We start from the raw sequence: 22497 nt of genomic DNA, 5'->3' as shown, positions 1-22497 counted from the left end.
CGGGCTCTGGATGCTGCAGCCGCACTGGCTCCAGCCGGAGGGTGCTCGGTGATCGTGGTCTGGCGCTGCGGCAGCCGGAGGGCAGCGGCGGGTCGGTGCGACCGCGCTACAGCCTGTTGGCGGAGATCGGGCGCGACAGTTTCCCAGTGGGACCCGACGCCGGGACTGATGTAAAATGAGTGATTTTTGATCAATACCCAGGTGGTTCGGGTGTTTTAAGTTAAGAAACTTTGAATTTCATTTAAATATTTTATTTTAACAGAACTCCTCTGACATTACGGCAGTAGGGGAAGAGAGATACCACTTCGTTACTGCCAAATTGAGTTAGAAGCACAGGTTCTTGCTCCAAATCCATTGACAGCAGGCAAGTGATGTTCTCCTCATTACTGCTGGGCAGGGATGGGAGTTCAGGCTCTCCACTCAGCCTCTGTTGATGCCATCCTAACTGGAAGGATTAAGGGTTCGTTGTCACTGCTCCCTATGTGGCCTCCACTGATACCACTGGGAGATGGCCTTGTTACTTCTGGGCAGTGGTGGAGGCCCTGACTCTTCACTAGGTCTCTTGTGACACCACTCCAGTAGCAAGGAAGAGTGACATATTATTACCACTTGGTGGGGGTGGAATTTCAGGCTGCTCATGAGGTCTCCACTGATACTACAATGTCAGGGGGGCTTGGCAAACCTCCTTACAGCTTGGCTAAGGTGGCCTTCTAGGCTTTCTACTTGGCCTTTTCTGGCTTGGTTGGTGTTACAACCACAGTTTTTCTGATGTTTAATGTAGTAGAGAGGTTATTGTCTAAAAGTGCTCTGCTCTGCCAGGCTGCCTTCCTTTCTTAGAACTTTGGCTTTAGAGGCTTTTCTTGAGGCCTTTTTTTTGATTGTCCTCATTGGCATTTCTAAGCTGCCAGCTTCTCCAACAAGTATGAGACACATGAACCAAAGTAATACCCAGGGAACTTCCTACCATATTGGTCCTCTGGTCCTGGGATTGCTAGCCCGTCTGCTGCTTCTATCCACCTTTCAATATATTCTTATGTTTGTTTTATATATAATGTCTATGGCTTTAACTATACCTAGTAGTAGGGATAGGGAAAAGTATTTCTACTTTACCTTTATGGATGTAGAAATCAAGTACCAAGAATTTTTATTATTGCCCAGGTAACTCAAGAGGAGGGATGTGACTCTGAGTCAAAGGGTATGTGTGAGACGGGAGCAGCTGTTCACAGCAGTAGAATGGGATCCTGCAATACAGTGGCTGGCTGCACTAGGGGAGAGAGGGCTGGGAAGTAATTCCCTGTCATAGGTGATGCTGATAGATGGATATCAGACACAGTAGTGCCTGATGTTCCATTTGGAGCAATTGCCTCCTCTGTATTCCAGTGACTCTACATTTTCCCCCAAACCTTAAGTCAGTTTTTATTATATATAGCACTCTAGTATTAGAGAACAAAGGAAATGAAGGAGAAGGTTATGCAATTGTATTTGGGGCTGAAGATACTGGGCGAGGTAGGGGGCCAGTGATGAAGGCCTGAGCTAGGATCAGGTGGATGAAAATGGACCACGGCATCTGGACCACAGCATGGCCATGTGAAGTCACCATGGAAGTTCCTGGAGCTCTTTGGAGAGGAGGAAAAAGCAGGGACAAATAGCTGAGGCATCATGAGGAAGAGGGTTTCTTGGTGGAGGAGGCGATGCCCCACTTGGTTCTCTCTAAGCTCATTGCTCTGCTACTTGGGTAGAGAGAAGCACTTCTCCTCCTGGGTATGCAGGGAAACTCTTTGCATGGATTCCGAAGGAAGCCCCATGCAGTTCTGGCCCACTGAGTGCTCTCAGTCTCACAGACTCCTGACGCCTTGCTCTTCCCCTGGTGGGGTCTGAAGTGGAGGCAGCTCCCTGGTCAGCCACTCCTCTCCAGCATAGCACTCTTCATGTCAGCGATATCCTTGCTGCTCCGTGGGCCCTGAGCCCAGAGCTCCTAAAGCACCAAACCCAGTGGAGCAGAGACACCCTGGCATGGGTATGGCGATATCAGTTCTACTCTGTTGCTTCCCCAGGGCCAGGCCAGCATGAATGACTCAGCACACTGGCTACAACTGGGGGCGATGGGAAGCATAGTAAGCGGGGTCTGTGGCAAGCTTCTAACCACGTTTGACTTTTTCCGTGACTCTTCTGCTTTAGAACACCTGGAAATGGAGAAATTGCAAGGGGCTGCAGGATGCATGCTTGTTATTTCTGTATGAGAAGGTTGCTCCTTGCTCTTCAAAGCATAGGGTGAACTTGGCCTGTGTGACTGGGCAGCAGAGGGCCAGGCAGGGAGTTCTTCTCGTGTGTGTCGCCTTTTCCAGTAAATGCCAACCCATCTCCCCAAGTCATCTTTTCCTAAACTCTAAGTCTCATTATTAATTGTGATCCCCTTCATTGTCCAGGGCAAACTGGTCTCCCTGCCCATCATTACTCCTGAGCCCCTGTGGAGTGAGTCTCCATCCCCACAGTCAGCATCGTATTTTATAGGACTGTTCCTGCAGCTGGTGAAGAAACCTGGTCGGCTAGTCCGGAGCTGTGGGCACCTGAAGGAGGCAGGAAGAATGAGGATGTAGAGGAGGGGTCCGACCCAAGCAATAAGACTGAGCAGTTGCCTGGTAGGATTTAGAGGCTGATGAGACATGAGGGGAGAGGTTTAGGAAGGTGCTCGGGTTTGCTCTCACGGAGACAGCTAAAGGTGCAGTGCAGTGTTGGGAGAAGGGCTGAGGGGTTCTGTTTGGAACATGTTGGATTCGAAACATCTGTGGAACATTCAGGCAGAGTGGACTTGAGCTCAATGGAGAAGTCTGGGTGGACACTGCGATAGAGAGAGATGTGGGAGCCCCGGGCACAGGTGATCCCCAGGAAGGATGTGCAGAGCAAAGTCCTCACCGGTTTTTAATCCCACACCTTGACACTTAAAATGACTGTCGAGTGTTACTCTCTCTAATTTGCTTTGTGAGTATAACAATGATGACAGTGGCTGTCATGGGCTGAATCATGTCCCATCAAAATTTGTATGTTGGTGTCCTATCCCCAGGACCTCAGAATATGACTGAGGAGATAGGGTCTGTATTTGGAGATAGGATCTTTAAAGAAGTATTTAAGTTAAAATGGTGCTATTAAGGTGGGTCCTAACTCAATAGGGGTAGTGTTCTTAGAAGAGGAAATTAGGACACAAACACACAGAGAGGAAAGACCATGTAAAGACACAGAGACAGGACAGTCTAAAAGCCAAGGAGAGAAGCCTCCAAAGAAACCAACCCTGCCAACACCTTGATCTCAGACTTCCAGCGTTCACAATTATGAAAAAATAAATGTTGAGGCCACTCAGTCTGAAACTTTGTGATGGTGGCAGGAGCAAAGTGACACAGCAGCCAATGCTGGGTACTTACTGTCTATCAAATCCTGCTTAGGCACTGTGCATATTTTGACACATATAATATTCACAGCAACCCTGTTCCTAGCACACGGTACAGTCCTCTGCACTGCAGCTGTAAGGGCCCCTTCATTTCCCCCCAGTCGCGAAGCCTTCTCCACTGCCCAGCTTGTCCTCCTGCTCTGGCCTCCCCCTGGGATGACGTTTCTCCAGATTTTTACACCCCTCCCTCCCTCCTCAGGTGCCAGGTGCTCAGTGACCTTCCCTGGTCACCCGCCAACCCCTGCCCCGACTCTAGCCCTTCACCCCACTGGGTGGTTCTTCCATATCCTTGTCATTGCCTAGCGTGATGCCATTTGCAAGATGAGGAAGTCAGTAAGACTAACTGCTAGCATTTAATGAGCACATACTTTTCCATGTCTCATTTCTTCTCTTATAGCTACACTAACAAGTAGTGATGCATTATTATTTTCCTTTTATCTCTGCTTTCTAGAGCAGAAGGCTGGGGCTCAGAGATATGAGGTGAGTTTCCCAGGTCACACAGGAACAAGAGTGAAGGAAGGGAGCTGGGTTTACTAGGAGAGAACACACTGAAATTCAGGCATTATGTGGAAGACACAGTCCCGGCTCTCTTTAGGTTGGCAAAGTCCGAAGCTGGGAAACAGGAAAGGAATAGAAATATGAACATGAACGTATGTGCGTGTGTTTGCTTCCCTTGCTACAGTTCTTATGTTCTTTTTTAAGGAGGGCAGGATTTTGCCTGTTTTGTTCTCTGCCATATCCTCATTATCTAGAATAGTGCCTGCTATTGTTGGGCTCTAAAAAAATATTGAAGGAAGGAAGGAAAGAAGGAGGGAGAAGGAACAGAAAGGGAGAGGAAGGATTGCTTTTTTTCCCACAGGGGGCCTGAGCCTGTCATCCACAAAGCTACAGAGCTTTGACCTTTACCTGTAAGAAGGATTTTGAAGCCACCCCACCCAGTTCTGCTCCCCCACAGTCTAGACAAGGTTCTCGTGCCCCACTGGCCACACAAGTGTCCTCAGAAGGAGCATACGCAGATGGAGGGGACTCCTTGTGACCAGCAGAGAAAACAGGGTGGGCCGCTGCCTCACTGAGTTCCTGTGGGTGGGAGAGCCAGTGGGGTTCTATAAAGGCTCCCTGGCCAGAGGCCCTAGGGAGGGCAGTGGCTTCTAGCCCTTCATCTCTGGCAAGGGTCACAAAAATGGCCCTGGTTCTATGGGTCTTCATCCTGCTGGGCTTAGCCTGCTCAGTGTCAGCCAACATCTTTGGTGAGTTCTGAGGTCAAGGCCATGGATCGGGGGGTGGGGAGGGAGCTTTCAGGCACAGAGCTCCTGTGTTAGCCAGGCTCTGCCTCAGGGCCTTTGAACAACTGCCCAGAGGTCAGTTGTTTGCTCTTTTCTTTTCAAATGAAGAGACAGAGGTTCAGAAAGGTGAACAGAATCTCCTGAGAGAACAGAGCTAGTGATAGTTGAGCGGAGATGGGCAACCAGATTTTCCTAATTCAATTCTAGCTCCCCTCACCCCACCTTTTTAGTAAATTTTTGGCATTGAAGTTGGTTGTTTATCCCCTTAGCTGTCCCAGAGTCTATGTCATCCATGTGAGGTATTTGAGAAGTAGCCGGCAAACAGTGGAAAAAATAAATCTACCAGTGCAGTGAAATAGACCTAAGTTCTATCCTTGGCTCAGCCACTCACCTGTGTGACTTTGGGCAAAGTGCCAAGCTTCAGTTTCTTCATTTAAAAAGTAAGCAACAGCACTTATTTCATGGTGCGGTTGTGATTTCTGTGTAAAATCCTGCATGTTACATGGATTCTCATGGAGACTAAGACACATGTACGTTATTAATTAATTTGTATTCCTACTGTGTGCCAGGAAAGTTCTTTCTGCAGGGAGTGGCCTGATAAATTCAAGAACAACTTCCTTATGGTGTTTTGACCTAACTCAATGGTGGCTTGGGGGAATTTGCAGTCTCAGGGTTTACTTTGGAATCCCTCGCTTGTTGTGTGAAACTTGGGAGGGTTCCCTTTGCTGCCTGAGTCTTGGTGCCATTCAGTAACATTGAGATACTACCTGTCACCTCTCAGGGAATGTTGAGGATTAAATGTACGAAAGACATACTTGGAAAAGTGTGAATAGCAACCGAATTGCAAGTTTGATTGTAATAGTTAATGTTGCTGCTCCTAGAAAAGCATCTGCTAGAAAAGCTTAAGGGAGCCCATCTCTGTTATTGGAACCCAGTCCCACTCTCCTCTGATGAATTGCTTCCCTTTCCAAAGAATACCAGGTGGACGCCCAGCCGCTTCGTCTGTGTGAGCAGCAGAGGGAAAGGGCCTTTCTGGAGCGAGCAGACTACATTCCCCAGTGCTCAGAAGATGGCAGCTTCCAGTAAGGCTTATTTCAGCAATTGCACTGTCAGGGTCCTAAGATGCCTTAAAGAGCATTTCATGCCTTCTCTCCCTTCCCCCCACACTATGCCCTTCAAGTGATCTATGCACATGACGTGGCCGATGTCATTTGGAGGGTGCTCTCGGTTCCCCAGGCTTATCACTGCATTATGTGATTGAGAGAGCTCCAGAGAGCCCCAACCATGACCACTGACATTCCTTTTCTTCCTGCCAACACTTTTACTGTCATCACTTTAATAAGTGGTATGTGCTGGGGGGCAGGATGATCTGTGCTTTGGCACATTCCCCTCCTCCTGGTATCTTTTGGAAAAACCAGGGGTGAAGGAAAGCTGAGGCTGGCTGGACTTTCAGGCCCACGGCTGCCTCTAACCCCTTCCCTGTCTAGCTGTCTCTCTAAGGAGCTCCTCTCCAAAAGGGTTTTTTCCAGCTGCCCCAAAACAAAATTGGGTCCTGGGACTTTCTTGGTGTAGAGTGCTATAATAATCTAAACAACTCCCTCCTTTGCAATAGACAAGAATCCTTTGTAATGTGCATGCAATTGAAATTTCCCCGTGCTATTCCAGTCATGTGGAATTAGGGAAACTCTGTATGCCTGTGTTCTGGGAAACATCCCTCCCTACCACTACCTTATATACTCTCAATGCACCTAACCAAACTCTTACACACTCGCACGAGTACAAAGAGACACTGTCAGTCCAATCCCTGCTTGGATCTCTGGGACTTCTGGAGCAGTGAGGAAGGAGATGAGGAAGATGTCTCACTTTTGCCAGCTTTATTTCTGTTCCTCTTCCCATGTCTCTGTTCTAGCCTCATGAAGTTCAAGCTTGCCATCCTCAGGAGGCTTTGCATATGCCATTCTCTTTACCTGGAGCATCTTTTACCTTCCTAAACCTCCTGACCATCCTGCAGGGCTCTGTTTAGCCATCACTTCCCCTAGGGAACCCATCCAGGACCTGGCCTGACCCCATCTATGGGCTTCCCCATATAACCTGCTGGCCCCTGACCTTGCTGAGGCCCCCCGGTCCGCATCCACATTAGTAGGGCCCTACCTTCACCCTCTTCAGCCTCACAGTAACCAAGAGCCTTGGTGGATGTGGCTGAGGCCTCGCACTGCAGGGGAGCCACCTGCTTCAGGGCTGTCACCTGGTTGGGTAGAGAATGGATGACCAAGGTAGGGGCCATGCAGGTGTCAGCAAAGCAGGAAAAGCAGTGCCTGTTCTTTCCCAAGTCACCCTCCCCTTTCCACTCCACTCTCTCCTAATTTAAATGAGCTAAAACTTGGAAGAATGGGAAGGAAGAAGAAAGGTAACCTGGGTTACCATTCTTTGGGAACCATAACAGTGTCATTGGTGTGACTCTCTTCATCAGGACTGTCCAGTGCCAGAATGATGGCCGCTCCTGCTGGTGTGTGGGCGCTGACGGCAGGGAAGTGTTGGGCAGCAGGCAGCCTGGGCGGCCTGTGGCTTGTAAGTGCAAAAAGGGGTTCCTGCTGGGACAAGAGGGCCTTGCTAGGATAACCCACGCCCATATCCGGGAGTGAGCCCTGGGTTTGGGTGGGTGACCAGGGGAGTCTCCCTCTGGACTGCTGGCTCCTCCTCTCTGAATAAGAGCAGTCCCTGCATGCCGGGCAAGGCACTGCTTCCTACTGCACCCCTGCGAAAATCAAACGAGACCATCAAGTCATTTGTGCAGCTAGTAGTGACAGTGTCTCTCACAAGCCAGGCTCTGTGCCTAGTGCTGAGAAAACACTGGTGAATGGACCTCAAAGTCCTTTGAAACCAGAAAGCAGCCACGAGAAGAGGAAGTGTTTTCTCGCCTGTGGTGTGAGGTGTTTCTACAATTTGGGACTTAGGAGAAAGCTGTCCAGTTAAGATAGGTATTATGGTGAATAGTCAAAGAAACACAGTCCCCATTTAAAGCATGTCTTAACCCTAAGATGAAGATCAATTTAAGTCAGTCACCTTAAGGTAGTGAGATTGAGCCTGGAACCAAAGCTATCCTTTAAAGGATGAGGGTTGTTTGGGGCACTGGCTATATGCAGCCAGTGTGGCTGGCGTGGGGTTCAGGCTGGCTCCTCACGCTCTCTGACCACTTGAACTTGGCAAATGACACACCCTCACTGGAGCTACAGTTCCTCATCTGTAGCATGAATACAGGATCTGCCCCAGAGTGATGTTGCGAGGACATAAAACACCAGACACACAGGAGGAGCTCAACAGGCAGCAGTGACTGTTAATGTCAAAAGCCCTCGTGCCCCCAGAAGGCAGCTATATTTCAACTCTGTGGATAAAGAAAGTGAGGCACAGAGTAGTGAAGCAGCTTCCCCAGGGTTATGCAGCAAGCATGTGGAGTGGAGAAATCTGTATTCAGACAAGCTCTGTTACATCAGGCCTCTGCTGCCATTGCCCCTCTGCAGCGCCAGGGCTTCAGGCCGATTGATGTGGCACTAGCAAAAGCTGCCCTTCTCTGACTCAAGTCCACAGAATGCTGGAACAGTCTGAACACTATTCCTGAGGCTACCACCAACTCAATGAGTGTCCTTGATCCAGTCATTTGCCCCTAGGTCATTTCCTTCTGGGGAGGGAGCCTGGGTTCTGCAGGGCTTAGCCCCCTGGAACTTTTCCCTGTAGCACTCCTCTGACACTGCTCTCTGCATCTGTAGGTCTGTCATTTTGTCAGCTGCAGAAGCAGCAGATCTTGCTGAGCGGCTACATCAACAGCACAGCCACTTCCTACCTCCCTCAGTGTCTGGATTCAGGGGACTATGCACCCATTCAGTGTGACCTGCGGCGAGTGCAGTGCTGGTGTGTGGACGCAGAGGGGATGGAGGTGTATGGGACCCGCCAGCTGGGGAAGCCACTGCAATGTAAGTCTCCCTGAGCACCAGCACCCGGGAGGGACATGCAGCCTTCCTCACGGTCAATCAAAACGTGCATGGCCCCTGACAGAAGGGCAAAGAACCTGGCCCTCAACACTAGGAAGAAAGGTTTTATTACTTCTAATCCTTCTGTGTGGTAGACAATTGGTGTTCCTCAGCTGGTCCCTAGGAGCATAAGCAGGGTTACGATGAATGTCTGAGTCTCCTGCTGCAGACCATAGTCACTGCTTGGGTCTCTAAGTGTCATGTGTGTAGTGTAAATCTCTTCATCTTGACTGCAGAAACATATGCGCCTACTCATACATACAATGTATGACATAACTCATACATAACATTTTTTTTTATATAAAAATGTTTAGGTCCCAGGAGCTGTGAGATAAGAAACCGTCGTCTTCTCCATGGGGTGGGAGACAAGTCGCCACCCCAGTGTTCTGCAGATGGAGAGTTTATGCCTGTCCAGTGCAAATTTGTCAACACCACAGACATGATGATTTTTGATCTGATCCACAGCTACAACAGGTAAGTAGGGCCGGCCTCTGGGATGTACCGATCATGGGCCATCCCCTGCCAAAGCTCATGCTCACATTGGGAGCCGGGGGCTTCAATGTGTCATGCAGCCCAGTGATGAATGAAGAGACGCCTTACTCTCTTATGCCACTGCTAGGCATCTGATGTGCTATGGCTATTAAATTTGAAATATAGTTACTGTATTAGTCAAGGTTCTTCAGAGAGACAGAAAAAAAGAAAGGATCAATTTTCTGTATTAGTCTGTTTTGTGTTGCTATAACAGAAATACCTGAGAGTGGGTAATATATAAAGAACAGAGGTCTATTTGGCTTATGATTCTGGGACAGCTGCATCTGGCATGGGCCTCAGGCTACTACTACTCATGGCAGAAAGTGGCAGGCAGCCCATGGGTACATGCAGATCACATGGTGAGAGACAGTAAGAGAGAGAGAGGAGGTGCCAGGGTCCTATAAACAACCAGCTCTCATGGAAACTAATAGAGCAAGATCTCACTCAGACTCCTTTCCCCCAGGGAGAGCATTAATCCATTCATGAGGGATCTGCCCCCATGACTCAAACAGTTCCCAACACTGTCACATTGGAGAACAGATTTCCATATGAGTTTTAGTGGGGACAACACATCCAAACTCCATCATTCCACCCCTGACCCCCCAAAACTCATGTCCCTCTCACATACAAAATACAATCATTCCATCCCAATAGTTCCCAAAGTCTTAGCTTGTTCCAGCACCAACTTAAAGTTCAAAGTCCAAAGTCTCCCCTGAGACCGAAACTCCTTCCAGCTGTGAAAATGGAAAAATCAAAAGTAAATTTACCTACTGCTAAGACACAATGGTGGAACAGATGTTGGGTACACATTCCCATTCCAAAAGGGAGGAATAGGCCAGAAGAAAGGACAAACAGGTCCCAGACAAGTCTGAAACCCAGCAGGGCAGATATTAAGTCTTAAAGCTCCAAAATAATCTTCTTTGATTCCAAGTCCTGCGTCCTGGGCACAGTGGGGCATCTGGGCCACCAAAGCCTCAGGCAGCCTTGCTCCCACAGCTCTGCCAGGTGCCGCCCACTGCCTGCAGCTTTTCCAGGCCTGCATTGCACATTGTCAGTGGTCTTACAGTTCCATGGTTCTGGTGGCAGCCCTACTGCCTTGGCTCCACTAGACATTTCTCTGGTGGGGGCTCTCTGTGGGGGTTCCAACCTCACTTTTCTGCTTGGCTTGCTCTAGTAGACAGCCTCTGCAGTGGCTCTGCCCCTGAGCCAGTGCTCTGCCTGGTCCCTCAGGCTTTTCCATACATCCGCTGGAATCTGGGTGGAGGCTACCATGCCTCCACTGCTCTCACTTCCTACCAGCCAGCAGTTTTAACACAATGTGGATGCCACCGAAGTTTCAGGCTTGTGCTCTCCAGATCTTCTGCATGAACCTCACTTGGGGCTGCTTGAGGCAGGGCTGCTCCAGCCGGAGCAGCTGGGATGCAGGGAGCAGGTTCCTGAGGGCAGCTGTGCCCCAGGTCTGTCTTTTAGGACCAGTCCGTATTTCTAGGCCTCTGGGTCTGTGATGGGAGGGGTGCCTGTCCAGATTTCTCAAATGCTTTCAGGGCCTTTCTACCATTGTCTTGGCTATTAGCATCTGGCTGCCTTACCACCAAGCTAATGTCTTTAGCAACCAGTTTATCTGCTTCACCCTTGCATTCCTGCTCTCTGTTTCTCTACCACATGGACAGGCTGCAAATTTTCCAAATCTTTATGCTCTGCTTTCCTTTTAAATTCTTGCTTTACACCATGCCTTTTCTGCCAAAACTCAGCATAGTCTGTTAGAAGTAACCATGCAGGTTCCTTAATGCTTTGCTGTGTGGAAATTTCTTCTGCCAAACATTCTGGTTCACAACTCTTAAGTCCCACCTTCCACAAAGTCCAAGGGCATGACACAATGCAGCCAAGTTTCTTGCTATGGTGATGCAAGGGTAATATTTTGTCCAATTCCTGGTAAGTTCCTCATTTCTTTCTGAGACCTCATCATCAGCATGGCCATTACTGTCCACATTTCTGTCAACATTCTGGTCACAACCATTTAACCATTTAACTCTAAAATGTTCCAAACTTTCTCCCATCTTTTTGTCTTCTAAGTCCTCCAAACTCCTCCAACCTTTGCCTATTACCCAGTTCCAAAACTGCTTCCACATTTTCAGGTATATATTTATATATGGCAACACCCCACTCCTAGTACCAAAATCTATATTAGTCAAGGTTCTCCAGAGAGTCAGAATCAACAGGAAATGTTGTAAATATATGAGGAGGATTTATTAGGGGAATTAGCTCACATGATTGTGAAAAAAGGTCCCACGATAGGCTGTCTATAAACTGGATGCCGTAGTGTGGCTCACTCCAAGTCCAAAGGCCTCAAAACCAGGGAAGCTGATGGTGTCCTTGGTGTAAGTTCTGGAACCCAAAAGCTGAAGAGTCTCGAGCTCTGATGTCCACGGACAGGAGAGAAGAGTGCATCCCAGCTCCGCAGGTAGAGAGAGTTTCACATTTTGTTTTTTGTTCTCTCTGGACCCCCAGCGGATTGGATGGTTCCCACCCACATTGAGGGTGGGTCTTTCCCACCCAGGCCACTCAGACTCTCATACTAGTCTCTGCTGGAAACACCATCATGGACACACCAAAAAAGAGACATTTACCAGGTTTCTCAGCATTCCTTCATCTAACCTAGTTGACACCTAGAATTAACCTTCATAGGTACCCTCTGGCCCAGCCTGCCCATGGAACGGAAAACAGCAGAATGTGAAGACATATGTACTCGGGTATCTAGTGCATCATTTTCTCATTGTAGCAAAACACTGGGGCACGAAGTCACTGACTGCCAAAGGGTGGATAGCCAGGTAAATGTGTATCCACCATAAATATTTATGCAGCCATTGCAAAGAATGTAGTAGAGCTAGAAGAGTGGACTTGGAGAGGATTCCACAGTGTATCGTGACAATATGATACAAGATACAAAGTATACACAGATATGATTTAGTTTTTAGTTTTTAGATATTTGGCAAAAATATTCTTTATGTACGTGTATGTGATTATGTGATTATGCTGGTATCTGCAGAGGACTAAGTGAGCACAGAGGGTAAGATGAATGAGCACACACTAGGTGGTCATCAGTGGCCACTTGGAGGATCAGAGCTGCTCTGGAGAAGGAGGAGAGGGCAAAACGGAGAGCAGTGGAAAAGGAGAAAGAATAGCACTATAAAAGGCACAGATACGATGATATTTACACATTTTTGTAAATTGTGTGTATGTGTGCACGTATAAATAACTTCCAAGATTTAAATAACAAATATAAAAAGGGAGATGCATTATAGATCTTGGCTCAAATAGCTAGGTAGCTTCTGGTTATTCAAGACAGCTACTTGGTTATTATAAAGGGCCCACAGAGACTTCAGATGTAATTGAACCATTCTGACTAAAAAGACATAAGTACACTAGTCTGGGAATACTGATATGAATTCTCTTGGAGAACTTGAGTCTTTATGTGGCTGGCTTCCAAACTTTCCAGTTTCCTTCCTTGTGTGAGAGAGGAAATTCTCATGGGCTGTGCCAGCAGTCGCAGACTAGCAGCCTGTGTGCAGGAACTGTCCCATAGACAGGCTTTGTCTGAACTGCGTAATATTTAAAAAACTGGGAACTTTCATTAGGTTATACCTTATGAAATGTCCGTTTCTGTAGGTTAAAAAAAAATAGTTGAACACCAGTAATTACATATGTTCAACCTAACACTCAAAATTCTGAATTCCTGACTTTAAAGAACAAGGGTGGGCACTGTGTGCATTTGCCTATGGCATCCAGAAACTGGGTTCAAGCTGCCCTTTTTGGATGGAGGGCTCACCCTTCTGTGCTCTGGGTCCCTCTGTGCTCTGAGGCCATACTCCCGCCTGCTCCGTCCATTTTTGCTACCTGCCTGGCACGTAGCATTTGCCTTTGTGACCCACAGGCTGCCTCTGGTGTTCCCAGATGATGGCCTGGTCACTGACCTCTCAGAGCCTCAACGTTCCCATCTGTAAAGTGGAGGACCCTGCCCTGCTCATTCGGTCACAGTGAGGATCTGATGGACCTCATCTGTGAAACCACTGTGAACTCACAAATTATCATTTATTATACATTGCTAGGGAATTCTCACACATCATCCAGTTTTGACAAATGTAGGTTAGGCTTCTCTTTCCCCAGGCCTAGAGAATGCCCTGCCTGTGAGCACATGTCAGTCTCAACCTGATTTACTGAATGCTCACAGAGGCAAACCAGTGTGTCCTCAGTTCAAGTTCAGCTGAGTGTTTATGATATACAGGAAATTTTACATCCTTTTACTTATTTTAATACTTATAGAAATAATTTCATAATTATAGTCTCTAGTATGTGAGGAATCTGAGACACAGAGTTTAAGGAACTCACTCTAAGAAGCATAATTAGTGGGTGCTAGAGCTGTTTGGCCCCCTTAACTATTCTACACTCCTGTGACTCATCCTTGTTCCCCTACAGTACATAGCACAGAGCCTTGCACACAGTAGGTCCACAGTCTATGCTTACTGAGCAGGTGAACACATCAGAGGACTTTGTGGCTGCCACGTGGATGGTGAGGCACAATTCACAGCTATTTCCACAAGAGGGCAGTCGAGTTAAATGCAAAAGTACAGAACTGAGCATCCATTGTTTAAAATAGACAAACAAAAACATTTACTCCTGAAACAAGATGATTTTCTTTTTTGTAAGCAAGCATGTCTCGGAGCAAATTTTGGCTTAGGAAGGTCATGGGAAAAGTTAGGGGGTTGGTTTCCGGAGACCCAGCAGTAGTCAAGGATTTTCTTGACTGGACTTGGCAGCCCCAGACCTGGTGACTCCCACTGCGCAAAGTGGAAGGTTCAGCACCAGGGTTGCAAGATGAAATACAGGATGGCCATTTGCATCTGAACTTCAGTAAGCAAAGAGTCATTTTTCTAGTGTTAAGTGTGTTCCCAGTATTGTGTCAAGCATTTGAAGCCTGGGGAGATGGTAGGGCCCTCATGATCACCATTGGACATGGACTTGGAAAAGGATGGACTGGGGTGGGGGAAGAGCAAAGTGGGTGCTGGGAGGCGACTCTTGAGTTTGGAGGCTGCTGAACCGGTCTGGGTGAGAGATGATGTTGACTTGGACTAGAGTAGGTGATGGAGAGGGTGACTGAGAGATGGGGTAAATGGGAGAAATATTGACCAGCTGAAATCCACAGAACTTGGCGAAGGAAGAGGGAAAGGAAGAGTCCAGGATGGCTCCAAGGTCTGGTTTCTAGATGGATGGTTGAGGATGAGTTTGGAAAGGAAAAGCTGCAAATTTGATTTTGGAATATTAAATCTGAGCGATTTCTTTGGGAAATTTGAATGAAGAAGTAGCATAGGCAGTTGACTCACTTCCACGGGGCCACAGGAAGGCTGGAAACTTGTGGGCAGCTCACTGGCTAACCTGTCGTGAGTTCTTAATGTGCTGGTGATGATTTGCACTTGAACTTGGCTGTAGTGTTTGCTTACTTGAAGTAGGTCCTTTTGCCCTTGAAGCAGGCCACTGCTCACTGCACCTACTTGGCTGGTGACTTTTAAAAAGCCATGCTGTGACGGGGAGTAAGCTTCAGTAGTTCTCTGTACTCAGCCCCCATCTTTCACATTGTCCTTGCCCAACCACTAATCATGGAAATGCTAAGCAGGTTATAGGTAAAGGTCTTAAGAGTCTTCAAACAGGGCTGATCCATTACCAGGGCCTTAGGGATAAGAGTTAAAATTCAGGTAATTGGCTTCTTTATTAACCCTTGTCCTTACTTACTAAGCTCACTCAAACTTCTTAGTAAGAGTCTCATCTCAAATGCCTTATCCAGATTGTCCAGAGGGAAGGATGGGACTTCATATGTAGTCAAGGGGCATTGTAACAGGAACATGGAAGGGACTGTATGGAGAAATCCTCGTAAAAGAATCATCTGATTTCCCTCAAACAAGACACCTGGAGAGGTCAGTTATGTACCAGGCTTGAACTCACGGTTGATTGCAAGGCAGGATCCCTGACAGACCACGCTGCATTTAAGTGGTAGCCTCACCCTCCAGCCACCTGCTATTGTCTAAAGAACATTGGAAGTGAATCCGGGATACCTGGCCACTGGTCTCGGCTGGGTCATCTTGACCCAATCACATCACCTCTCTGAATCCCTATTTTCTCACTTGTCAAATGGGGATTTTTAAAGGGTTTTCGTGAGAATTAAATTAGTCAAAATATGGAGAGTGCTTAGTGTAGTGTCTGATTGTTTAATACATATTGCCTGTTATTATTTTTACAAATAGTAATTAATAGCAACCATCGTATGTGACTAGGCCAGGACTGGAATTCTGATATGTCTGGCTCCAGACCCTTAGCTCTTTCCACTACATACAGAATTGGCAAGGACCGTAAAGATGACAGCGCAGGTTGTCTGCCCCAGAGGTAAGCAGAAGACTGCCCTAGAGAGTCAAGGTGACAGTAGCTGGCCTTAGGATGGTCCTAGGAGCTGAGGATGGGATTATCGTCAATACGCAGGAAGAGGGGCTATCAAGAGTGAGCTCCATGCAAAAAGCACTGGTAGGTCCAGATACTAGGCAGTTTATAAGATCATAAACCCCAAGAGAGGGACTTTGATCATAAAGTGGCAGGATGAGGATGGCTCAAAGACCCTGGAGGTCATGTCTGCCTTGGGCTGAGACAGTAAGGTGGGCCTCTGGTTGAGCCGGCAGAGCATGGAACTAGAGTGATTTAAATTTCTCATGCCTCATGCTGGAATGCTTTTCAGAACCCACCTCAGGCCAACCAGGGGATTCATCAATGCATTTATCCAGCACATGTGTCTCCAACATCTATGAGATTCCAGGAAAAGCTAGGTGCTGGGCATACAGAGAAGAGTGTCAGAACATGGCCACATGCCTTGCAGAGTGTGGGTCGAGAGCCAGGTCCAGCCAAACACATGCTGGATAACATTACTGTCAGAGATAGACATCATGTGGTGCGTAAGACCAGGGTTTGAACCCAGTTCCACCACTAGTTCAAGAAGGTGGCCCACATACCTAATCTTCTTAACCTCTAAAAGTGGGATGAAAACAATACCAACTTCCTTTTAGGAGTGTTAAGTGGATTAAATGAGTCAATGTACATTATTTTTCAGATAGTCTTTTACAAAGTAGTATTCCGTAAGTGCAAGTAATGTTATACTACCGTTAGCACTTTCAGAATTTAATTACCCCAGATTCTAATGAATAAACTTTTTTTATATGCTCCCTATCAGTGGCACCTAGGTAAAGTGAGTTTTTAGTTTCTGTTATGCAACTCACTCTAAAATTTCTTTAAAGTTTTACCCACATACACACAATAACAGATCAACAACATGGGGGGGGGGAATAATCCATAATCCTATAGTGCTTTCATCGCTTTTGTTTTGCATATTAATTTTCATTCAATTTACCTAATACTTGTTGCAGCCCCATGTTCAGGCTCTGAGCAGTTCCTACACCATATATTGCCTTCCATACCAGTTCATTTACATAGTAGTAATTGCAGGGTACATGCATGCTGTTTTATATTTCACTCATTTTCATATATGCTTCCTTTTGGCTAGAATTTATAAGTATCATCCTCAACTGGAACATTTTATTCCGTTTGGGGATTTACTAAAATTTAGTTCTAATTTTCCCATTATTGGGTATCAAGATTATTTCCAATGTTTTGCTAGAATAGATTACATGGCAATAGATCTATTTGTGCAGAAAGCTACTGCTTCTATTAAGTTATTCTTTGGGGATATATTTCCAGACATAGCTGGAAACATGTTATGCTTGAACCTCATGTACTAGCGATACAGGGCATGAAAACAAATCTCCAATGTTGGGTACAGACGAAAAATTCCTCTCTGGTTGCTAAATCATTTCACATGAGAAGAACTCCTCAACATGGCTTTCTAAACCTTAGCTTTCTATTGTTCTGGAATGGAAAACCCAGCAATCAGCTCCTTATAGAAATACCCAGACCAGACATGATTAGGGGACACCTTTCCTCAGCTTATGAAAAGAAATGGATAACCCTTATTAGTTATGCCATATTGATCTTGTGTTTTTTCAACCATAGAACTGGAAAAGTTCCTTCTTAAGAATTTCCTACTATGGAGTCTGGCTTCTTTGCAAGCTCTTGGAAAGTTGTAAAGGGTGCTGAAGTCATTTGATCTCCCAAAATGAGATCATCTACAATGTACTATATGTTTGTAAAGCATACTTGGCCTTTAGTCTCTAGAGCTATATTCCAGTAAAGGAATCAGTTAATGCGCTGTTCATTACGCATTTCTGCCTGGCCCTGAGAGGCGCATGCATGGGCATAGATGGCTCAAATGCCAAGAGTGAGGAAAATGGCTAATTAGTAGATGACAGCTATGCACAGTGATATTTCACAAGGTCCAGCCTTTCTGGCCAGATAAAACCAGTTTAAAAAGAAATGTAGGAAGCATGGAGCAAATGGCATGAGATAAAAAAGCAGACATTCCTCTTCCCCAGGAGAGGACGTGGCCACATTGATTTCTATAGGAAAAGCTTGTGACGACTTGCCTTTTGTGAAATAGTGACCATAAATCTCATTCTTTTTCAGGTTTCCAGATGCATTTGTGACTTTCAGTTCCTTCCGGAGCAAGTTCCCTGACGTGTCTGGGTATTGTCACTGTGCTGACAGCCAAGGGCGGGAACTGGCTGAGACAGGTGAGTGAACACACCTCAGGCAATCTGAAGAAGGGGAGTGCAATTCACCAGGTATGAGAGTCTACCTGTACCTGTAATGAGGTATCATTACCTGTACAGCAGAAATAGCAGTGACTGCCTGCTGCTGTGGATATTGAAGAGGAAGTGGCCGTAGTGAACTTTTATCTGTGGTACTTTGAATGCAGCTACTGCTAGCTCAGTCCTATGGCCCCTTCGTGCATACTGGAAAGAGGCGCCCCCCTCTGGGCAGATACAGCTCCAAGCTTGGCGAGTGGAACACAGGATGGATTTCAGTGTTTTATCCTGTAGGCAATGCTCCTTTATGCTGCCAACAACCTGCACAACCATACATAGCAGCCCTGACTTTGGAAACTATCAAAGAATTGTTCAGACCCAATGCATAATGATGCTGTGAAGGTTCTGTCCCTCTTAATATCTGTTTGCACATGAAGGCCAGGGCTTCCTTTCTGAATGGGCCCAGCCCTGAAATGCTTGCCGTCTTTGCTCAGGTTTGGAGTTGTTACTGGATGAAATTTACGACACCATTTTTGCTGGCCTGGACCTTGCTTCCACCTTCACTGAAACCACACTGTACCGGATATTACAGAGACGGTTCCTAGCAGTTCAATTAGTCATCTCCGGCAGATTCCGATGTAAGTAATAAGCTGCCAACAGATGTGCCTGCTGCTGCTAGGGGGAAACCGCTTGGGTATTAAAGTTGCCACAGTCTCCATGGTTGTTCACCAGAGTGAGTGCAGAGATTTAAACAGTTCTAACAGCAAACAGCAACACACGTGGCAAACACATCAAGTGTTGTTGACACTTCCTTACCCTGTGGATTTCTTTTAGGCCCCACAAAATGTGAAGTAGAGCGGTTTACAGCAACCAACTTTGGTCACTCCTATATTCCGAGCTGCCACCGAAATGGGGACTACCGAGCAGTGCAGTGTCAAACAGAAGGGCCGTGCTGGTGTGTGGATGCCCAGGGGAAAGAGATCCATGGAACTCGGCGGCAAGGGGAGCTGCCGTCGTGTGGTGGGTTGCCTCCCAAGGGCTTTCTCTTTTGGTCCCCTCAGATCACATTTCTTTAACTGTTTCTCCAGACCCACCTCTCTAGAACCCATTAATTCAATTACCTACGGAGTGTGCCCCACAAGCCCTTCAAGATTAACATGACCGAAAACCAGTTTATCATCATTAACTCTAAACATGTGTCTCGTCTTGTGTCATTCCTAGTTGTTTTCTTAGGGAGCTCAGGGAATATTGGGGGACTCATAGGGTAAGAAAAAGAAAAGAGAATTGAGTTTACATGTGCCATGGGAGAAGCACGTACAATTAACTAGAGAGCATGGGGAGTGGGTATCAATTCTATTCTGCAGCATGTATGAGAAGGAGGCATTTAGGAAATCTTCATGGAAGAGGTGATGTTTGATCAGAGTCTTCTAAAATGAAGAGGTTTCCTGAAGGAAGAAAGTAAGGGAAGGAGTTCTCTAGATAGAAAGCAGGAGAGGCAAAGTTATAAGGACATGAATAATAGATATTGATATGCTAATGGACAGTTAATCTGCGAGAAGGATAGAGAAAAAATTGTTGGAGTATGAGCAGCGTAGTGCTCTGGCCTTTTAGACTGGGGAGAAAGGCAGCAGTGAGACAGTGCAGTCTTTCTTATCATAACCAAGTCTCTGGGGGCTTCATCCTGGAGGTCAGATGAAGATATTGAGAGATTTTAAGCTGGAGCACGCCGTGATGGGTTTGTGTGTAAGATGGACCACCCGGAAATTTTGGAGTAGAGTTTGAAAGGAGCATTAAACCTGAGGCAATGCGGCCAATCAGAAGGTCATTGTAATGTCCTGAAGAGAGTTGATAGGGACTATATTAGTTTCCTGGGGCTATTGTAATAAATCACCACAAACTGGGTAGCTTAGAACAACAGAAACCTCTTGTCTCACAGCTCTGGAAGCCAGAAGTCCAAAAGTAAGGTGGTGGCAGGTCTGTGCTCCCTCCCAAGACTCCAGGGAGCATCCTTTCTTGCTCTTCCTACCTGTGGTGGTTGCCAGCAATCCTCGCATTCTTTGGCTCGAGGAAGCACATAACTCCATTGTCACATGGCTGTCTTTCTCTATGTCTGTCTCTGTATCTTCTTTTTCAAAAAGAACCCCAGTCGTGTTGGATTAAGGGCTCTCCTAATCCAGTATGACCCCATTTTAACTAACTACATGTACAATGACCCTTTTTGCCAAATAAGGCCATAGTCTGAAGATCTTGGAAGAACATAAATTGTGGGGGATGCTATCTCCCTCAGTATGGGAACCAATTCTGAAGTAGGAGCAGTGAGCGGGGCAGAAGGGTGTAGGCTTGAGAACTATCACCAGGCATTTCATTAAGACCCCATTCCATCTTTCCAGTGAGACTTGGAAAGATGTTAGTGATGAGGGGTTGGGAGGATCCAGGAGCATTCACAGGCTTCCAGTTTGGGTGAGCTGGGTACCTTCTGAAAGATTTGAAACAGTGAAGGAGGAACACAAGTCTTTTTATAGTTTGAAAATAGGTACGTATCAGCACTCATTCAATAATTCCTGTTAAGTCATTTAATTTTTTCTGCTTAACATCTTGAATATTCTGCACAGTGTTTGGTAGTGTTTTAGGCAAAACACTACCAAACTAAGTATAAAGATGTCAAAAAGAAAATGTTGAGGCCCTGTCTTCAAGGCGTTTACAATCACATTTTGGTTCTATTAACACCCAGCAAACGCTATGCCCTCCGACTTCCAGGTGGAAATGAAGAACCAGGACTTTCCCAGTTGAATTCAATGGCTCTATCAAATGCATGAATGGGTCATATAATTTTACTTTTTTTCTCTGGCATATCAGTCCTGTTTCTGTGGAAACAAAGGTCCCATGGAAACAATATCTGAATTTCTTTGCCTTGGTAACACTACATAAACACATGGATGGGAGGGATAAGCTCTTAATTTGGAAAGCGAATAAGGAAAGCCAGGAGCATTATTTCTTCCATACCTTCCTGTGATATCCATTAAAGGCAGCCGTGGCCTTGCTGAGGGCTGTGTTATGTGGTCTGATGTTGCCAGTCTTTATTTTTTTTTTTTTCCTCCCCCTCTCACCACATGTTCCAGTTCTTTCTCTGTTGCCTGGTTACAGAGGGAAATTGGCTGACTTCCTTATTGGCATCCCTGTGAATCAAGAGGAAAAATTATTTTAAAAAGTTGGGGGTGGGGTAGGTCCTCTAAGATTTTTGGTTTTATGAAGAAAAACAGAGCTTGCTTATTTCCACCTGTGTGACTGAGACAGCCACTTGGCATTCGAATTTTACATTTTTTTCCTTAATGTGATTACAATCATGTTTAGATAGAATGACTTAACCATGCATGGAGTTGACTGAGTTAATCAGTGTTTAATTAGTAATTTCAAGGAAAGGTCAAGAAGCCCAGAAGAATATGCCTAAGTGTGTTTGCTAGGTGGGCATTTATTGTATTATTTTATAGGAAATATTATTCTTCCTGTATTATGTTACATATTACAATGTAGGAAAATATTTCATATTATAGGAAACACTAATAGCACTTAAGGTATGGCCGTGGTCCTCAAAGAGACTATCAGTTAATTAGCCTGGACAAGACTACCTAAAAGGAGAAATTAGACACCACAAAAAAAGTGTAGAGTGAAGGAAAGTCCTTTAAGAATTCTAACAACAGAAAGCTGGAAAACAAATAGGAATCTGCTGGTCTACTAGTTTCCTAGGGCTGCTGTAAATCACCACAGACTAGATGGCTTAAAACAACAGACATATAATCTCTCATAGCTCTGGAAGCCAGAAGTCTGAAATCAAGGTTTTGGCAGGGCCATGCTCCCTCCGGATGCCCTGGGGAGAATCCTTCCTTGCCCCTTCTAGCTCCTGGTGGTTGCTGGCACTACTTGGTGTTCTTTGGCTTGTGGCCGCACTGCCTCAGTCTGTGCCTCTGTCCTCACATGGCCATCTTTTCTGTGTGTCTTTCCGTGTTTTCACTTGGTCTTCCTGTAAGGACACTGGTTATTGGATTTAGGGCCTACTCTAATGCAGTGTGACACCATCTTAACTTGATTACATCTGCAAAGAACCTATTTCTAAATAAGGCCACATTTTGAGTTTCTAAGTAGACACAAAGTTTGGGGTGGGGAGAGTGCAGGGCAGGGGAGAAGTATTCAACCCAGTACATTTGCTGAATGTGGTCAGATTTTCAGGAAACAGGCCAGTTTCTATGATACTTGCTTTAGAAGGGGATCAGTCTCTAGTAAATTCTGCGAGAGTGGTCATGTCAACTGGAATAGTCAATCCCCAAAAATGGCCCCCACAGAGGCAGCTCAGAGGGAAAGGAAAAAATTTTAAAAGTACTGAGAAGAAAGTGATCCAAAAGGTGTCCTCTGTTGGATTGTTTGGCATCTTACAACCAGAAAGATCTGATGGGTTGTCTCAAGATTGCTTGTGATGTTCAAACCATTTC

The 22497-nt window shown here is 46.2% G+C and overlaps 1 protein-coding gene across 1 annotated transcript in view; it reads left to right on the top strand.

The window, feature by feature from the left end:
• The first annotated feature begins 4622 nt into the window (after window positions 1-4622).
• TG (thyroglobulin) overlaps window positions 4623-22497 on the top strand; it is a 254111-nt gene continuing 236236 nt past the window's right edge. The window contains exons 1-8 of the mRNA XM_008570298.1: window positions 4623-4689; window positions 5699-5807; window positions 7196-7293; window positions 8490-8693; window positions 9065-9224; window positions 17892-17998; window positions 18508-18651; window positions 18848-19033. Of these exons, the coding sequence (XP_008568520.1) occupies window positions 4623-4689; window positions 5699-5807; window positions 7196-7293; window positions 8490-8693; window positions 9065-9224; window positions 17892-17998; window positions 18508-18651; window positions 18848-19033 (1075 nt within the window). The remainder of the gene's footprint in view (window positions 4690-5698; window positions 5808-7195; window positions 7294-8489; window positions 8694-9064; window positions 9225-17891; window positions 17999-18507; window positions 18652-18847; window positions 19034-22497) is intronic.

Source organism: Galeopterus variegatus, unplaced genomic scaffold (genome assembly GCF_000696425.1).
Source record: "Galeopterus variegatus unplaced genomic scaffold, G_variegatus-3.0.2 Scaffold589, whole genome shotgun sequence".
Lineage (NCBI taxonomy): Eukaryota > Metazoa > Chordata > Mammalia > Dermoptera > Cynocephalidae > Galeopterus > Galeopterus variegatus.
Note: the sequence above shows the minus strand (reverse complement) of the source record. Positions and strands in the feature narration are given on the sequence as shown.